General features: G+C 40.2%; 2 protein-coding genes across 2 annotated transcripts in view; both read left to right on the top strand.

Moving 5' to 3' along the window:
• The window catches only part of LOC134812251 (2-oxoisovalerate dehydrogenase subunit beta, mitochondrial-like), a 704,467-nt gene that overhangs the window by 239,892 nt on the left and 444,917 nt on the right, over window positions 1-19,658 (top strand). The window lies entirely within an intron of this gene.
• The window catches only part of LOC134813150 (midasin-like), a 105,596-nt gene that overhangs the window by 71,421 nt on the left and 14,517 nt on the right, over window positions 1-19,658 (top strand). Inside the window, exons 57-66 of the mRNA XM_063820835.1 lie at window positions 6,594-6,731; window positions 12,088-12,235; window positions 12,600-12,691; window positions 14,725-14,824; window positions 15,233-15,396; window positions 15,517-15,651; window positions 15,759-15,915; window positions 16,071-16,228; window positions 16,649-16,733; window positions 16,881-17,080. Coding sequence (XP_063676905.1) covers window positions 6,594-6,731; window positions 12,088-12,235; window positions 12,600-12,691; window positions 14,725-14,824; window positions 15,233-15,396; window positions 15,517-15,651; window positions 15,759-15,915; window positions 16,071-16,228; window positions 16,649-16,733; window positions 16,881-17,080 — 1,377 coding nt within the window. The remainder of the gene's footprint in view (window positions 1-6,593; window positions 6,732-12,087; window positions 12,236-12,599; window positions 12,692-14,724; window positions 14,825-15,232; window positions 15,397-15,516; window positions 15,652-15,758; window positions 15,916-16,070; window positions 16,229-16,648; window positions 16,734-16,880; window positions 17,081-19,658) is intronic.

Genomic DNA, 19,658 nt, shown 5'->3' with positions numbered 1-19,658 from the left:
ATTTGCAATCTCTCGGTTCAACAGAAATGGCGGTCTCGTGATATAAGTTGTTCCGTGCAAAGCACAATTGAACTGCTTCCCGAATCCAACTATAATGAAGTATTTAAACTTGGTCCGTAGTCTTCGTGGAATTTGGATAGATCTTTATAATTCAATTCGTGGTGGTCCCGTGACCTGTCAAAATGGGTTAGACGGGTTCCTGCTAGTAGACTTGAACCTGTCGACAATATTTCAGGAATGATTCCCGCAAGAAATTATATTCCTTCGTTTTGCTCTGATCCCTACTCTGGAACTAACTGCTGATGGAATTTCATACGATTCGTTGATTTTTTGTAAAAATTGAACTTACATTTTATAAAATTCCGATATTCTTCAAAGGTTGAAAAATTCCGAATCTTATGGTTAAGTAAGAATTTTCATTGTGTCTTATCGAAAGTGAATGAGAGAAACACTTGTGACAATTTTATTTACTGGTCCTCTTATTTGTAAAGCTATCCTCAATACATTCAATGACAAAGTGTGATAACCGTTAAAACAGGGGTCGAATTCACAAAAATAACGTAAACCGTTGATTTAAAGCAATCGCCGCTCCTGTCTCTTGATTGCTGATGATGATCAGGAACGCATGACGTATAAATATCATCACGACGATTATTGGTCACTCGAAATCGACCCTTTAAGAATGCAATGTAAGTGCGATGGTTTTTTGTGTGCATTTGTTACCTGTTACTAATTAATCCACAGGATCAAAATGTTTATTGTATCGATAAAAATGGATTTTAAGGCATAAGGAAGCATTGTTGAGTTCTGAAACCAAGTTTAATCGATTTCTCGTGCAATTTTAGGTCAGGAGTGGTCATCAAAATAAATTTTGAACAAAGTCGATATTTTGGTAAATTTCTAGCTTTCTGTCAGAAAATAAATTTTCATTCTATTAGGGGTAATTGGATGTAACTACAGTACAGCTGTACTTACACCCACTTTCACAAGCATGCAAGCTCACCTGGTCCAAAGAGCGGGAAACGGAGAACGAGCTCTGGTGACGTCATAGTCACGTGACCTCAGGCTCATAATCACGTGACCTCAGACCCAATCAATTGGGTTCTGGCCTGTTCAGCCCCCTGTCACCCGATCTTGAGGTGACGTACGACAACTCGTTAACCCAATCGATGTCTGGAGGGCTGCAAATTTTCACATGCCAAACTCACAACGGTTTTTCGGAGTTGTGCGAGATGACGACACATAGAGGCCGGAGAATTATGAGGACTACCAGATCCTGGTGGAACCTAAGCGATCCATGATATCACGACAGGCCCTAATTAGTCCAAACCAATAAAATTATGATATCAGCTGATAAACTCGCGACTAATTATCTAATAGTTTGACACTGTATGGTAAACAGCGACTACATAGTTGAAAACAGATGTTACTTTACATTTACTATATACATTCAATGAGCAAATAAGATTGCAGCATGCTTTTAATTAAGTGTCTTATATCAAATCAAAGGCTCGATTAAGGGCCTGTCGTGATATCATGGATCGCTTAGGTTCCACCAGGATCTGGTAGTCCTCATAATTCTGCGGCCTCTATGTGTCGTCATCTCGCACGACTCCGAAAAACCGTTGTGAGTTTGGCATGTGAAAATTTGCAGCCCTCCAGACATCGATTGGGTTAACGAGTTGTCGTACGTCACCTCAAGATCGGGTGACAGGGTGCTGAACAGGCCAGAACCCAATTGATTGGGTCTGAGGTCACGTGATTATGGGCCTGAGGTCACGTGACTATGACGTCACCAGAGCTCGTTCTTCGTTTCCCGCTCTTTGGACCAGGTGAGCTTGCATGCTTGTGAAAGTGGGTGTAAGTACAGTTGTACTGTAGTTACATCCAATTACCCCTAATAGAATGAAGATTTATTTTCTGACAGAAAGCTAGAAATTTACCAGAATATCGACTTTGTTCAAAATTTATTTTGATGATCACTCCTAACCTAAAATTGCACGAGAAATCGATTAAACTTGGTTTCAGAACTCAACAATGCTTCCTTATGCCTTAAGGGGGGGGGGGGGGGGGGGGGTTCACCCTGTTTTTTTTGTGAAACTTAGTTTCGAGATAGCAGTTGACCAACAAACTAGGACCGGTGACCGAACTTTTGAGGGGGTCCCGGACCCCAACCGCCAAACGGTGCCCGCGGGGCAGCCACGCCCATATTTGGTCCAAATCAGGCCCAATTTAGCCAAATACCCTGAACATGCCCAAAACCCAAATTTTAGGTGCTCTTTTTGTAGCTAGTGGTCCCCTGAACTCGTATATGAATTTTCATCAAGATTGGACAAAAATGACTGAGTTATGAGCCAAAAACCATATGACCATATTTGGGCATACGCACCAAATTTGATCGATTTTGGCCCATAAATTGGTCAAATATCAATATTTTTGAATGAAACCAACTTTATATGGAAGGTAAGCCTATACTACACATTCTCTATGATTATCAGCTCAATATCTACCTAACTGTGGATTCTGTGTTCAAATAGTTGCAAAAAATGAACAAAATCGCCCATATATCAGTTCGCGATATTTGCAAAACTGACTTCGCTCAAAACAATAGAACTCAATAGGGTTTCAATATTTTTTCATGAAATTTTCAGAATCGACGTAGAATCGCCTCACGACCTTAAGTTTTGTATTAGAATTTTAAGTTAGGCCTTTAACAAAATTTGGCGGCCAAATTCTGAAAAATGCCCGATATTCTTGAAATGTTGAAAAATTCCGAATCTTATGGTTAAGTAAGAATTTTCATTGTGTCTTATCGAAAGTGAATGAGAGAAACACTTGTGACAATTTTATTTACTGGTCCTCTTATTTGTAAAGCTATCCTCAATACATTCAATGACAAAGTGTGATAACCGTTAAAACAGGGGTCGAATTCACAAAAATAACGTAAACCGTTGATTTAAAGTAATCGCCGCTCCTGTCTCTTGATTGCTGATGATGATCAGGAACGCATGACGTATAAATATCATCACGACGATTATTGGTCACTCGAAATCGACCCGTTAAGAATGCAATGTAAGTGCGATGGTTTTTTTTGTGCATTTGTTACCTGTTACTAATTAATCCACAGGATCAAAATGTTTATTGTATCGATAAAAATGGATTTTAAGGCATAAGGAAGCATTGTTGAGTTCTGAAACCAAGTTTAATCGATTTCTCGTGCAATTTTAGGTTAGGAGTGATCATCAAAATAAATTTTGAACAAAGTCGATATTTTGGTAAATTTCTAGCTTTCTGTCAGAAAATAAATCTTCATTCTATTAGGGGTAATTGGATGTAACTACAGTACAACTGTACTTACACCCACTTTCACAAGCATGCAAGCTCACCTGGTCCAAAGAGCGGGAAACGGAGAACGAGCTCTGGTGACGTCATAGTCACGTGACCTCAGGCCCATAATCACGTGACCTCAGACCCAATCAATTGGGTTCTGGCCTGTTCAGCACCCTGTCACCCGATCTTGAGGTGACGTACGACAACTCGTTAACCCAATCGATGTCTGGAGGGCTGCAAATTTTCACATGCCAAACTCACAACGGTTTTTCGGAGTCGTGCGAGATGACGACACATAGAGGCCGCAGAATTATGAGGACTACCAGATCCTGGTGGAACCTAAGCGATCCATGATATCACGACAGGCCCTTAATCGAGCCTTTGATTTGATATAAGACACTTAATTAAAAGCATGCTGCAATCTTATTTGCTCATTGAATGTATATAGTAAATGTAAAGTAACATCTGTTTTCAACTATGTAGTCGCTGTTTACCATACAGTGTCAAACTATTAGATAATTAGTTAGAGCCGCTCGATAGTCGATGGTGCTGTAGATGTGTCGAGTAAGCATCAACATTTATTAGTTTATGTTAGATACAAATAATAACTAAGATGAGACATAATATTATATAACAGTCAATAAAGTTGGCATACGATGCAATAATATGACGTGACATGATACGAAACAAAACCGCGCAAAATATGAAATGATCTACAACCAAACCACATACAGATCGACGGCGAAACCTCAGATTCGTGCAGGATTTTTCAAGTTCTAGTCTGACGCCTAATATAATATAAAGTTAAACGATTTTCACGTGCGACAGACACCACACTGGGATGCAATACAAGGAGAACAATTACATTTAATTGTAGCTTTGTAGGGAAATTTGATCGTGCGTGGTGTAACCGCGTCAAAATCCTTTTTATTACTGAAATAATAAGAAGATGGCCCTTGTAATTGTAGAGCTATCACGCGTCGCGCGTGTTCTCACGCGAATACAATATTTATATAGCACTCTAGTAAATTTTATTTGAAACAAATTTCCACAGAACCTCAAACTGCATATTATGAACAATAAATCGTACAACAATATGAATATGCTGGTTTTTGTGCATCGCAATAAATAATTATATAATACAAGTAGGATGGAGGCCTAATGATTGCACTATGTACGTTAATATATAGATATATATTGGTCTGGTAGCATGGTGTTGTCTGTATTTCTGTTATAAGCGAAGACTACAATAAGCCTATAATGGCAGATGGATATTAAAACGTGCCGCCGTAATTGTATTCCATTTAATATCCGGATAGGAACATTAGTTATTGTTGTGATGATTCCGTAAATGCGAAAAAAGGAATATTAGCTCTTTTCAGGTAAAGGAAATTGTTCGACGTTTCAATGTCACTAGATCATATTTATCGGCACTTGAGTCATGGATCGGGAAAATGTTAGATGGCTCAAACTGTTCAATGCCCCATCTAATTAATTCCCAATGCAAATGTCCTGAAAGTAATATCTTAAACTAATGCAGAACTATTTGGTCGTAGCAGAACAATTTAATAGAACTTCCCTTAAATTTGATTTTGAAAGAGGTTGTCAGTACTGGTTATGCTCTGCTCGGAGTAGCAGTGGTAATTAGTTTGCGATGACAGTCCTCCTTCAATTTGCCAGATTATTGGTTTACCCCAGTAATCTGTCTTGGCGCTACCGATGTGATCCCTACCATGTCAGACATGAGCCATGTCACTCTGGGTGAGAAAGTGTATTTCTGCTAATTACTGATGGTGGTGATGAAGGTTTAGTAATAACCGTTAGTTCAATATTCTAGCTCTGCATTTAAAATCCGCGGCAGTAAATATTACTTTTACTATATCGTAAAAGATTTAAAGAACTGTCAAGTCATGAGCTTTGAATGCAACAGAGTGATTTGAATAGTAAATTTAATCAAGTTTCAGCACAAAATGTTACATGTTTAATTTTTATTCATGTGCAACTTTAAACATACATACATGAAGATGTCTCCTCCTAGTCGTTGGAGTGGCCTGCATCACACACATCCCTTGTACGGCGTAACAGGTTCCTCCATTCCACTTGGTTCAGTGCTAACTGTCGTACTGCATCTCGACTGATGTTGTCAACACCTGTAAGGTTAGCAGCATTCTCGAGTACACAGGCCATCCAGCTTTGTCGGGGTCTCCCTCTCGATCGCTTTTCATAGTTAGGTTTCCACTCTAGTGGAAAATTTGGTAACCTAGTCTCTGGCATTCTTACAACGTGTCCATACCACCGTAGTCTAGCAGAACCGATGAAAGTGTCTATATAGACTTTACGCCAGCACGCATTAGAAGTTCATCATTGGAGACAAGGTAAAACCATTTAATCTTCAAGATTCTTCTCAGTTCAGATGGAAAACCTCATTAACTTTAAACACCTCTAAATTCTGCTACCATTTCCTGTCTTGAAAATTGAAATCGCTCGTCGTGAGATTATTCCAATCAACAACAACTTAACAGTTTTTATGATAGTTTCATGGCAATACAAGATAGAGAGGGGTAGTCAGTGTTCACCATACAACCATTAACTGTAAAGTTGTGATTGGCCAGAATAATCTCTCGACGAACAATTTCAAGACTTCCTAGGAACAGGAGATTATATCGGAGGTGTTAAAAGTATTCGCTCACAGTTTACCTGTTAGGAGCTGGCAGAAAGTTCTCAATTAATTAATCCCATGTCTGGAGCTCTAGTACAGGGTCTGGGTGAGATATAGTATCAATGTATTAGTATCAATGGCTAGTAAACGTTACTATGGCATATCTCTCACGGTTTTCGCGGAAAGTCGTGTTAAAGTTGATATCGCTTTGTCAGTAAAATGGTAACAGATATATTTTAATTGTGGGTGGAGTCGTCTGCTGACAGTGCTCAATCGGCAAGCCGAGAGCTAGATACAAATAGAAACGACCGGTTGAGTCAAACAATTGTTTCATGCAAAGCCATGATATCATCAGTGACAACTGAGGTAGGAACTAAAATTATTGTAAGTACAAAGCTAAAAGGTCTGTAAAATTTTACATAGCTTTTGAAAGTTTAAATAGAAACCGGTCGTTTCTATTTGTAACATATATTTTATATATACATATATTATATATATATTGTTTCGGAGTAGAGACGGGGCTCCAAAACCAACCAAGTAGGTTTTCTGTGCACAATTTTTTAGCAAGATTTTGGAGATGTTTATGTAACATTTTGCTTTTCAGAGAGGATACTGCAAGCCTGATGAGCTGGAAGAAGCAGAGAGAGAGGGAGGTGAGATGTTTGACAGTAGTGAGAGCGGAGGAGTAGGAGAAGGACAAGGTACTACTGACGTTAGTGATCAGATCGAGAGCCAGGATCAGGTACTTAATGCTGTATTCTTTAAACATAGGGAGGGAAATTGAGCTATTTTACGATTTCAAACATCTCAATTGTAACATAATTACGACCCAAAAGGAGAAGAAGGATACATTTTAATTTTAAAACAAATATAATATGTACGGATGAACAAGATACAATACACGACTCACGAGTGGCTGGTTACATTATTAAGCTGACTGTATGAACAACTTCCTTCGACGATTAACCAACAAACTTACGTTTTGCAGCTGTTTTATTATGAATCAAATCAAACCCACTTTAATACGATGCATTCTCGGTTGTGGAATGTGGTATCAATTTGAATTTAATGAATAGTATTTAATACTGAATTTAATTTGAAAGTTCTTTTGAGAACTCTCCGATCTGAAGACCTGCAGATTGTGTCGGGTGCTTGCTCACGTGACTAAACTTGGTATGTCAGGTGGTTCAGCATGCAGGTTCCAAATAAGCATGACTGTCCTTTAATTATTGTCCTTTAATTACTGTAATTCTCTCTAGCTAAGCTGGACTGCAAGTTAGATTATAACTGAATTCAGCAGAAGCTAGCTTGAGCTTGAGTTTGTAGATGAGTTTGAGGTGACCAGAGATAATAGCCGAAAGGGATTAGAAATAGCATAGCTTCAGTAATCAGTATACCATTTCAATTTCAAACATATCTAAACTAAAAATCTGAAGATATGTAATTTGATGCGCAATAAATGTTACACAAATGAGGTTTAAAAAACTGTATTTTATGAATCTCTCAATAACTAAGCAATATATTATACTCAATGTTGCATCCTAACTTGTATATGGATATGGTTGATTTGAGCTAAACAAGAAGCTCCTAATACTTTCAGTACCCGAGGTGCACTCTCGTCTGAGGGTTATTAGTGCAGCACCCAACACCTCCCTGCTACTAGAGTAACACCTCCCTGCTACTAGAGTAGCAGAAATACCAAGAAATTATATCGATTATACGTCAAATAACAATTTGAAACTGACTATTTATATAATAAGTCCTCCTCCTCCTTAGTCGTCCTCCTCCTCCTGAGTCCTCCTCCTCCTCCGATCCTTCTCAGTCCTCCTCCTCTTCAGTCCTCTTCCTGACTCCTCTTCCTCATCCTCCTCCACCTCCTGAGTCCACCTCCTGAGTCCTCCTCCTGAGTCCACCTCCTCCTTCTCCTCATCCTCCTCCTCCTCCTCCTCCTCCTCCTCCTCCTCCTCCTCCTCCTCCTCCTCTTCCTCCTCCTCCTCCTCCTCCTCGTTCTTCCTCTTCCTTCTCCTCCTCCTTCTCCTCCTCTTTCTTCTTCCTATCAGTCCTCCTCCTCAGTCCTCCTCATAGTCGACCTCGTCCTTAGTCCTTGTCCTCGTCCTCCTCCTGGGTCCCCCTCCTGAGTCCTCCTGAGTCCTTCTCCTCCTCCTCCTCCTCCTACTCCTCCTCATTCCTCCTCTTCCTTCTCCTCCTCCTTCTCCTCTTCCTTCTCCCTATCAGTCCTTCTCCTCAGTCCTCCTCACCCTCCACCTTAGTCCTCATTCCCCCTCCTCCCCCTCAGTCTTACTCCCAGTACTCCTTCTCCTCCTCCTCCTCCTCCTGCTCCTCCTCTTCCTCCTGCTCCTCCTCTTCCTCATCCTCCTCCTCCTTCTCTTCCTCCTCCTCCTCCTCCTCCTCCTCATCCAGTGTGACATATTCATGATTGAGTCGATCCAACGCTCATTCACTGCAAAAATAGCAGGATACAAGTATCTTAGCTACTGGGAGCGCCTGAAGCAGCTTGATCTCTACTTCCTACAGCGCCGCCGCGAAAGGTACACGATCATCCTTGTCTGGAAAATTTACTACGGTGAGATTCCCAACAGTGTAAACATTACTTTCCAACACTCTCAAAGAAGAGGAGTTACATGTCTTCGTCCTCTTGGCGGATCAAAATACAAAAGCACCAACACCATGAGGTTTCATTCTTTCCCTTCAGTGGCCTCTGATTTGTATAACGCTGTGCCTCACGACATCAAGTCTATCCCAACCTTGCCAAAAATCCTTCTCCTCAGTCCCCAGTCCTTCTCCTACTCGTCAGTCCTCATCCTCAGTTCTCCTTCTCCTACTCCTAAGTCTTCCTCCTCGTCAGTCCTCCTCCTCCTCCTCAGTCTTCCTCCTCCTCCTCCTCATCCTAATCAGTCCTCAGTCCTCCTCATCCTCCTCAGTCCTCTTCCTCAGTCCTCCTCCTCCTCCTCCTGCACGTCAGCCCTCCTCCTCCTCCTCCTCCTCAGTCCCCAGTCCTTTTCCTACTTGTCAGTCCTCATCCTCCTCCTCATCCTCCTCCTCCTCCTCAGTCCCCAGTCCCCCTTCTCCTCCTACTCCTAAGTCCTCCTTCTCCTCCTCCTCAGTCCTCCTCCTCTTCCTTCTCATCAGTCCAGCCCCAGTCTTCCTTCTCCTCTTCCTTCTCATCAGTCCTCCCCCAGTCTTCCTTCTCCTCTCCTCATCCTCAGTCCTCCTCGTCATCCTCCTCATCAGTGTTCTTCCTCCTCCTTATCCTCGTCATCAGTCCTCTTCCTGATCCTCCCCCAGTCTCCTTCTCCTCCTCCTCCTCTTCACTCCTCCTTAGTCCTCCCCCAGTCCTCTTCTTCATCAGTCCTCCTCCTCAGTCGTCCTCCTCCTCGTCCTTAGTTCTCGTCCTCATCCTTCTAGTCCTCGTCCTTAGTTCTCGTCCTCATCCTCCTAGTCCTCGTTCTCGTCCTCCTCAGTCTTCCTCAGTCTTCCTCAGTCCTCCTCCTCCTCCTCAGTCCTCAGTCCTCTTGCTCCTCAGTCCCCAGTCCTCTTCTACTCGTCAGCCTTCTCATCATCCTCCTCCTCATCAGTCCTCCTCCTCCTCAGTCTCCTCCTCAGTCCTCCTCCTCAGTTCTCCTCCTCCTTCTCCTACTCCTAAGTCTTCCTCCTCGTCAGTCCTCCTCCTCCTCCTCAGTCTTTCTTCTCCTCCTCCTCTCCAGTCCTTTTCCTCCTCCTCATCCTCCTCAGTCCTCAGTTCTCCTTATCCTCCTCAGTCCTCCTCCTCCGTCCTCCTCCTCAGTCCCCAGTCTTCCTCCTGCACGTCAGTCCTCCTCCTCCTCCTCAGTCCTCCTCTTCCTTGGAAGTTCAGACTGACAGCACGGGTAGAGATCAGAGCTTAAGTCCCCCCCCCCCCCCCCCCCCCTAATATGCAATATGGTACAACATTAAATTAGATAGTTCCACCCTGTTAGATCATTGCTTTTCTCTATTTGATAGTGTTTATGGACCACATTCTCCATGTAATACACTCAAATAAACATAAAAGTACTGTGCAAGTAGTCAGATAATATCATTTAAGCACTTAGCATATATCAAACTTGATGAAATTGAAGTTAATTCTAGGGCCCCAAAAGGCCCCACACAATACACATATCGAAATCCATAAAGGGCCCTAGAAATCGGGGCTTTTTGGGGCCTTTTGACCCTGACCACTATTTGATAGTGTTTATGGACCATAATCTCCATGTAAATACACTCAAATAAACATAAAAGTACTGTGCAACACAACAACACAACAACAACAACAATGGCGAACCTAGCAAGCTAGGATCGAGGGGCCGATCTCCTTTTTTTTTGCGGTGCGGCCACGGTCCTTTCGGTACAGATTTCCCTGCAGCATAGTCGGGACGCAACCCCTGGCATATGCACTCGTGTTATTTTCGCAGCTCTAATGAGAGCCACTACCATTCACACCATGGTTTGGTGAGTGACGGCTGCCCATCAATTTTGAAATCTTGGCCCAACTGGGATTCGAACTCGCAACGTCAGGGCCAGTAGACAAGCAGATTAACCAACTAAGCCACTGGGCCAAATACACTCAAATAAACATAAAAGTACTGTGCAAGTAGTCAGATAATATCATTTAAGCACTTAGCATATATCAAACTTGATGAAATTGAAGTTAATTCTAGGGCCCCAAAAGGCCCCAACATGAACACATATTCAAAATCCGAAAAGGGCCCTAGAAATCGGGGCCCTTTGGGGCGTTGGCCCCCCCCCCCCCCCCCTATCAATTTTTCTTATTACTTTTGTATTGATTTGTCTGAAATGATATGCTCAGTAATTTGAAATTGGCGTTGGTTTCTTTTGTTTTTGACGATCATTTATGGAATATTCACAAAAGAGTGCTTGTCAGTGCTTAAAATAAAGATCACCCAAGTCTGTTCACAGAACGGCTGTTATAAATACTCATTCACCCATCATCTAACATCTTTAAGTGTATTAGGAGGGTAAGTCGAAGGGTTAATTCATGATTTTTCAGCGAGTCGGCTACTTCTACCTTCACGAGAGCTAAACTTCAATTAACCTCAATTTGAACTGACTAGTACAGTGGTAGAACACATTACAACCGGGCTTATCATTTTACTTTTAAGTCAGATTTATCCTACTCTTATCTTGGACAAAACATCTCGATCGTATCGTTATTAAACTAACTTGAAAACCATGAATAACTGTCAAAAATTCTGGGGACTTATGGGGACAAATGGTGAATTACGTCAACGAGTTGACCTCTAGTCCCCATGATTTTTAGTCCCCATTAGTCCCCAAAAGTCTCCATTGGTAGTCATTACTCCCCCCCCCCCCCCCCCCCCCCCCCCGGTTCAAAAAACAAAATGTCCTTGAATAATTATGAGTATGTTCTTATCTGTTGATCCTTAGGTTCAAAGACCACCAAAAAAATTTCAGCTTCAAACTCTTCCATCTTCGGTCCCCACCGGCCACGCCCATATTTTATTGGTTTCTTATACAGGTAAAATATCTAGAATCGGCTTTTTTAGTATGAAGGAGTAATGCTAGCTGTTTAAGATTCGTTATTCAAATATAAATGTCATGAAGGCATTTCGTTTAATGTGGGTTTTAAGTTCTGATGATGTTGAGAACCACGCCCTTGGATGGCCACGCCCATTTAAGAAAATTAAATTTCGGAAAACCGTATTATTTTAGTTTTATTGTTTAATGATCTGAATTTTTTTCACATTTCACATTTCCATATGTGATAGTAGTGAATAAATTGATGATATAAACGTTCTAAAGTGCTAAAAATATGGTAGAACTACATAATCTCTGGTCGACAAATATCGTGTCAATTAATGTCAGTATTCCAAAATTTTGCAAAACTGACATTGACATTAATTGACATTAATTGACATTAATTGACATTAATTGACATTAATTGACATTAATTGACATTAATTGACATTAATTGACGTTGCATCCCCCCCTTTTTGACGTAAAATTCGGATTGATTGACCAATAATTGAAAAAACATAATACAGGAGAATAGTAGTACCTTAACAAATTCTCCCGGCAAGGTTGAGGGCACAAGAAATGAGGAAAAAGAAGAGCAGGACGATGTTGCCGAAGAAAAAGAGGGTCTAGAAATGGAGGATGATTTTGAGGGTGCCCTAGGTGATGTGGAGAGGGATGAAGAAGGAGAGGATAGTGGCGATGATGACCAAGGTTTGGCGTTTTTCGAATCACTTAATGTATTCTAATTTTATCTGCGTGGAAATACTGTTATATTCGATCCAAATGTTAGCTTCTCGGCTCTCGCTATTTTTACCTATCGTCAATAAAGTAGGGGTTGAATTTTGTGCAGACACTGCACAGTGACTGCAGAAAAATGCATTAAATTTCCCATTAACTGATTCGTGTGTTAAATCATTTCATGTTGATCTCTAATGGTTCTCTAATGTTCAAAGATTATTTCAAAAAAAATATGGTCCAATATGAAAGTATGGTCCATTGCTAAAGTAAAATAATGCCGAGGTGGCAAGGGTTTGTTTCGGGCTCTTGCGTACCGGCTATACTTCTGTATTTTCAGAAGAAGGTGAAGATGATGAACAAATGGGGGACGTTGACAATCCGGAGGACAAACAAAAATCTGAAACTTTCGGTGAAAACGAGGAAAAACTGGTAAGTCAGTGAATCCGGACGGATTGTTCAGTTCGTCATCCTGAATTTCGTGTGTATATATTAGTTCCAGTCATAACAGAATCTCATTATTATTATTGAGTTATTGAAGGCTAATTATCTCAAAAACTTAAGATTACTTAAATTGTTTAAGAAAACACCGTGGTCGCCATACTGTAAAAACCCGCCATGAATACTGCAAGGTTGTACAACAAATCCAGGTCATAAGGTTGCTACACTACTCAGCATTTATTGTCAGGGTGCGGGGCTGTTCTAAACATTCCTCATGTATTTCTGGAATGTTTGACGGAATTGACCTGGGGCTCCTTTTATCGGAAAAGGTCGTCGAATATGTAGGTTATTGTCATATATGTACCCATCCTATCAACTGGGCTTTCACAAATTTGGTCAAACACAGTAGCAAGGGGTCCACGTTTATATTAAATTCGTCGCATGTTTATAGTGTGACAATGTAAACATTTCCGTGCCCGCCGTATTTAGGCGATATCTTATCACCTGATTGAAGTAGAGAATGAGACGATTATGAATTATCCTAACCAAAAAGGGCTTATATAATTTTTTTGTGTTACAACGTTAACAACAACGTGCCTTTTAATAGGGTTACTAGTATTATCATTATCCTCAACATCAAAATATTAACATGTCTATATAGCAAAATTATGCACAACACTACTACTACTACTACTACTATGTCGGAACTAAGTCCGATCTACGCCAGATAACCCCCTCCATACATCCCTGTCCCGCATCAGGGTTCGCAGTTCCTCTTTAGAGTTTGTCCCAACTTCCTTCAGTAACATAGACAAGTAGCTTTTTCAAGTGGTCGGCCTTGCTGTGCTCTACCATGCATAAGTTCCCATAACACTAAATCACTGGCAAGTAGCTCAGGATGTCTGATGCAGTGTCCCGCTATTTTTAGTCTCCTGCTTCGTAACTTGTTTGACAGCTTTGGTAGACTATCATACAAAGTTATATTGCTGACCTTGTCCTTCCATGAGATATCCAGCACCATACGCAGCATATTTGTGTATGTCCCGTCCAAACTTTTTTCTTGAGCCTTTGTCAGTGTCCAGGTTTCTGATCCGTAGAGCAGTATTGACTCACAAGCCGCTATGAACAATCTAATTTGTAAGCTCTTTGATATTTTGGATTTCCAGATATCCTTCAGTCTATGTAGGGCACCCTATGCTTTCCCTTTCTAACCCTTGTCTCCCTATCTGTGCTCTCAGTCCAGGAGCCTAAGTAGATGAAATCATCCACATTTTCTATGGCTTTCCCAGATCGACTTCGGAGGTCGCTAGATCGATCCTCCATATTCAATGTCATAAACTTGGTCTTGCTTTCGTTTATGTGAAGCCCCACGCTCGCTGCCGCCGATTCTACTCGGAGCAGGAACTCGTTAGCTTTGTCCATGTCCTCAGATATAAGTGCTATATCATCTGCAAAGTCCATATCGGTGATGATCTTGGGCCCCACTCTTCTGCATTTTCTACACAACAGTGCATACAAATTAAAATAGACAGCAAATTGTGTGATCCTGCAGCCGCCGCAATTGAATAGTACGTCTGGCATGCTCGAATTTTAGTTAGGTCATTTTAGCCGATATATCAGAACACTCGATCGAACTCTAAGACCACACAAACCACCTTAGAGATGCCTAGAACGACATTCGCCCTGAAAATCAACTGGAAACTTTGAAGCTCACTTCATATTATTTTGAACTAATAGGTAGTGAAAATAAAACAGTCTACAAAGATTGGGTGGGTTAAATATTGCTTTGACGATTCAATTGACGTCAAACCAAGGCTACTATAACTGCTTAGGGAAATACTATCTATTTTTAAAAGTTGAGATAATTATGTGAATTGTCGTAAAATTGAACATACATCGAGTATTGACGTCATAACGAAATCGTTTGCGATGGATTTAAATTTTAATTTAATAGCATTCGTTTGAAGCTGGATTTGTATATAATAATATTTAAAATTTAAAACCCTAAAAAGCTAAAATTGCAGCCTGACTCCGAAGCTGAAGCGGACAAAGGTGCTCAAAGTGAGCAGCAAGATGAAATGGTCGCAAAAGACGATGACTTGGATCATGAATCCGGCGAAAAAGGTTTGCTGACTTGGTTATTTTGCGATTGTCTAAACGTGATGGCTAGTGCTAGTTAGTCGTAGCGCTAGCTCTAACTATCAGGTAAACTAGTGGCAGTGCTAACTAGCGAGAACTATAACTGGCCACCTGATATAGTGTCGTCGTGTCGAACCTGATAGTTAGCGCTAGTTTTGAGAGTGTGCGTGAAGTGTTTACGTCTTTGACGTCGCTTTTTTAATAAAACAATTATTTAATAATAAAAAAGTCAGCAAAAGAACCGCTGACTGTGGATTAGAATCCAAAGCACAAAAGAAGTACAGTTATTTGATATTGAAATGCATATAATCCGAATCCATTTGTCCTTGTCGACATCTAATTTCTCCTTTAATTTCTCAAATATGGAGCTTTATATCAAACCTTTTTCTTTAGAAACTGAAGACCAGGAGCTACAGCAGGAAGATGACGTTGAAGCTGAGGAATATAACCCGGAAGATGATGTTCCGGATCCCGAAGCTTCCGGGCAACCCGACGATGAAAATCCTCCTCAAGTTGAGGACCTCCCAGATGACATGGAGGGGTTGGAGGACCAACAGGTTTGTAGGGCACAAAAGAAGCTGCTTTTTTAAGTGTTCAGGAGTTTTATTTTATTTTTAAATTAGTAATTTGTATTGCCATAAACCACTGTTTATTCGATTTCCTCATTGATTATCCAGGATAACGAAGGAGGTGACGTTGACATGGAAGAGGTTGAAGAGGGTGGAGATGATCAAGAGGAAGAGGGTGTAGAGGAGGGGGAGATTGATGACATAGCCGAGGAGCAAGAAGACCAACCAGATGAAACCAACGAGGTAAAATCCGTTCCTTCAGCCACCAAAATCAACCGTTATTTTAATTGTTTGTGATTTTAACCTGAAGTGATAGGGCTATAATAGGGTTCAACTTAATTTTACATCAGGAAACGGAGAAGGTTGGGGCGAGTGTACCAACGGATCACAGCGAGGCAGCACCCGATCCACAAGCGGAGACAGAAAGTACACAGGGAGGTGTTGATGCTGAACAGCAATCAGGTGGACAGGATGACCAGAACCAGGGTCAATCAGCTGACGCTGCCGGTTAGTTTTAGCCAGAGATAATTTATATCGGACAGCTCGTGTTGTAATATCAGTACTTCAGCGGCCACTATCTTGAGATGGCAGTTAATTGGTTTTTAGCAACAACCTACTATGGATACATTTATGTCAGTCAAAATTCAATAAAAAACTTTTAGGCGAGAGCAGCCATGATAAGAGTGATGAGACGGATCCCGCTGATTTAGGAAAAAGACATCGCGAGAATGAGAAAAAGCAAATGTCAGAGAGCAAATCCGCGAAGCGGGCCAAGACTTTGCCAAAAATAAAAGAGGACCGTGAATCTTCCAACGCTGAGGTGAACCTCGTTTTTCAAATACCCCTTTTTATACCCCGATGTTTCTTTTATTTGAGTGTCCAAATGCCATTAATTGGAAATGGCCACCAACGAAGCAATTTATTGAGATATTATTTAATGACAATTTTGTCAAATTGACAAACTCGCGACAAATTTTCTCAATTTTATTTTATCCTGAGAACAATTTCATATGGTTATTTTTCCGCCAGGTAAAGGATAACCCATTTTTTACCCCGATGTTTCTGATAATTCAGTTTTAAAAACCAGTAAAAAAATTTCGTGGCCGCCAATTTATTAAGATATCATTTTATTGACCATTTGGCATTTTGTTGACCATTTTGTCAAATTGGTGAACTCGCGACAAATTTCCCCAATTTTATTTTATTTTTAGCATAATTTCATATGGTTATTTCACTACAGGTAAAGGATACGGATGTCTTCGAACACACAGAGGAAGGGGAAGCGTATGACAAAGAAGTTATGGATACGACTGAGCAGAAGACAGGTTGGCTGCACGATGCTTGCTTACTTTATTTCTGCTAAAATTGTACGAGGACGAATGGTCGTGGGATGATCGGCGCGGTTGTGAAAATAAAATGTCGCAGATTTTTGATAAAATTGGTGTCACCAATTAACGTTATGATTGTTTTAGATCAGGACTATATTGCTGATGAAAAAGAAGATGAACCAGGGGAACAGAGTGGAGTGTTGGAAGGTTACGAAGAGGAATTGCAGGAGGCTACTGATGACAAAATAACGAACAGCCAAACTGACAAACAGAATGTTCAACAAGCAGCGGAGGATGGAAAACAGGACGAAGTTGAGGATTCTGACCAGCCTAGCAACCAGCGGGTAAGAGTGAGAGCAAAAACGTATTACTTCATTTTTATTAAATTTTCACTTCTTCCTGATATACTCAAGTAGATTTTAAATTAAACGACTGGCTAACGATTCACATCAAGATCAGACTGAAACTTAACATGGTTAAGGAAAGTTAAGATTAAATCTATGAACAAAATTTCAAAACTAAATGAATGCTGAATGACGTTGAATCTCTAGCAGAGTAGTAGTACCAGGACGCACGTTGAACTGATTGAGCAAGAACGTGGGTTTTACCAGATAAGCGTTTCCTTATCAATATAGGGTATAAATGAATTAAGTTGGGTCCATGAGCATATGAGCCAGACAGTGACACTACTGTTAACGCCAAACCCTTCGTGGCAGTAGTCGATTTATTTTTTATTAGATATTTTAAATTTATGGTGGTCGAATATTAGATGGTGATGACGTAGATGCTTGATCAAATGCTTATTTTATTGACAGATTGCGATTTATTAGATATTTTGGTCATACCGTCTGATAAGTTATGCGGTTTAACTTTAGTTGTAGTGTACGTACGGAACGTTCATTAAATATTTTCTGTACATGCGTTCACTAAAACTCATATCACGTTCTGAACGTAGTAAATTATGGGCAATTCCACCGTGACGGACACCACGATTATGCCATTTTTTAAAGTTCAAACGAATGTTTTGCTCAGGATGTTGCTTCTTTATCAGTTTAAACTATTTATTAGTCCACATTTAACCTTTCTATAGGTTGTGTGAAAATTTCAGACCCCTACCATTATTACTTTCTGAGATAGCACCCCTGTGACGGACGCGACTTAGATATGACACTTTTTTTGGGTGTCTACTCAGAAGGTACCCAAATCTATCTCAAAACGTTATCTATTATCTCTTATTTGGACATGCAGTGATAGAAAAAGGTTTAGTGATTTCTGAGATACCATTTTTTTGGAGATTGCTCAGTTTTTAGTTGCGTGGCGCCATTTTCAAATTGTGACGGACGTGACTGTGACGGACACACGTTTTTTTTCAATTTCTCCAAATCTTCTATTTGACACTTTTATCTTGTTCAGTGACCTTCATTCTATATTTATGCCAATTTTTAGGCCGCAAGTACTTCCACGAGGTCTGCAATAGCCAAAATCGTCCATTTTGGGCATACGCTAGGGTATCAATCTAGGGGCAGCAATTATTTCTCTACTTGAACAAATTTATAACTCTGGTAAAACATTCATCTCTGTTCAACACATCACACTGTTGAGACCATCTCCCAAAAGTTTCATTACTTTAGTGTTTAAAATGTGGAAGATATTGAATTTTTACTTCAAAAATATGCAAAAATAGGGTAAAGTCCATTTTTTGTGCCTTTTACCCCTGAAAAAGGTTAAGGCAAATAAAATGGCAAAACTCAGTAAATTTAATTATTGAATTGCATATGATGTTATTTGATAGTCTAGTCAACATAGTCAAACCTTATTTGACTTCAATTTGTCTTGGTTTTAGTCAAAATAATGGAAATATGGATAAAAATGGCTAAAAGTGAGCCGTAAGCCCATATATGGGCATATACAAAATTATACATAACTCAGTCATTTTCTGTCCAATTTTCGATTTGACAACAATGTTTTGTTAAGGACGGTCTCAGCTTTAACAAAAATGCATTTAAAGTCTGTTAAAATATTTTTTGGAACATTTTTTTTAAATGTGACGGACGCGACAAGTTGGGACCCCCCTTCCAAAAATTTTTTCTTAAAAGATACAAGTCTGATAATTTCTACGGTACTCCCTTACCTTCAGAAGAGATAGGTTACAGTGGTTTTTTGAATATAAATAGCACTATGTGGCTCTGAAAAAACTTTTTTGCTTAATTTTGTGACGGACGCGACACCATCTTTGTGGAAATTTTTTAGAAAAAGTATTTGAGCAACGGTTTTGAAACTTTGCATAGCTCTCATTCTTATGCCTATGCTTAAGTGTATGGAATTTCATAGAGAAATATTGCTGCATACCCAAACTATGGCCCTTTGAAAATTTGAATGATTTTTAAAATTTCCGAGTAGTGTTCCTTTGAATGAGAAAAATCAAAAGTTAATGCAATATGAAACAAAAAACTTTTGTTGACCTGTAAGGTTAATAGTCTAATGAACATATTTTAACCAAAATTAGGTGCCTATCTTAACATTTTTCATTTTCACCAAGTGGAACCTTACCGTGGAATTGCCCAAATACATTGTGTGATCATTGGCTCATGGCGACAAAGTCAGAAATATACTCTCTCGCGCGACGCACACGCGTGTAGAAGCATTCCCAGCCAACCGCCATGTTCTAGAACAGACTAGATGGCTCCTCTAGTATTGCGATACTGGAGCCGATAATAGTGTTTAAATTAAGACTCTCTGATAATAGCTATAAGATTCCGGTTGGCTTTATAGGTCTGATTTACTACAAATATTATCTGTTTACTGTGAATATATAGCAAATTTTGTGTTTCGGGATAGAACCCACAAGAGACAAAACTTGCGAATAAGAGATGGAACGAATTGCACTCGCCAATTCACTCTGTGGTTTTCTCTGTCCACCCT

Source organism: Bolinopsis microptera, chromosome 3 (genome assembly GCF_026151205.1).
Source record: "Bolinopsis microptera isolate Bmic1 chromosome 3, MBARI_Bmic_1.0, whole genome shotgun sequence".
Taxonomy (NCBI): Eukaryota; Metazoa; Ctenophora; class Tentaculata; order Lobata; family Bolinopsidae; genus Bolinopsis; species Bolinopsis microptera.
This window is presented reverse-complemented; position numbering and strand designations above follow the sequence as displayed.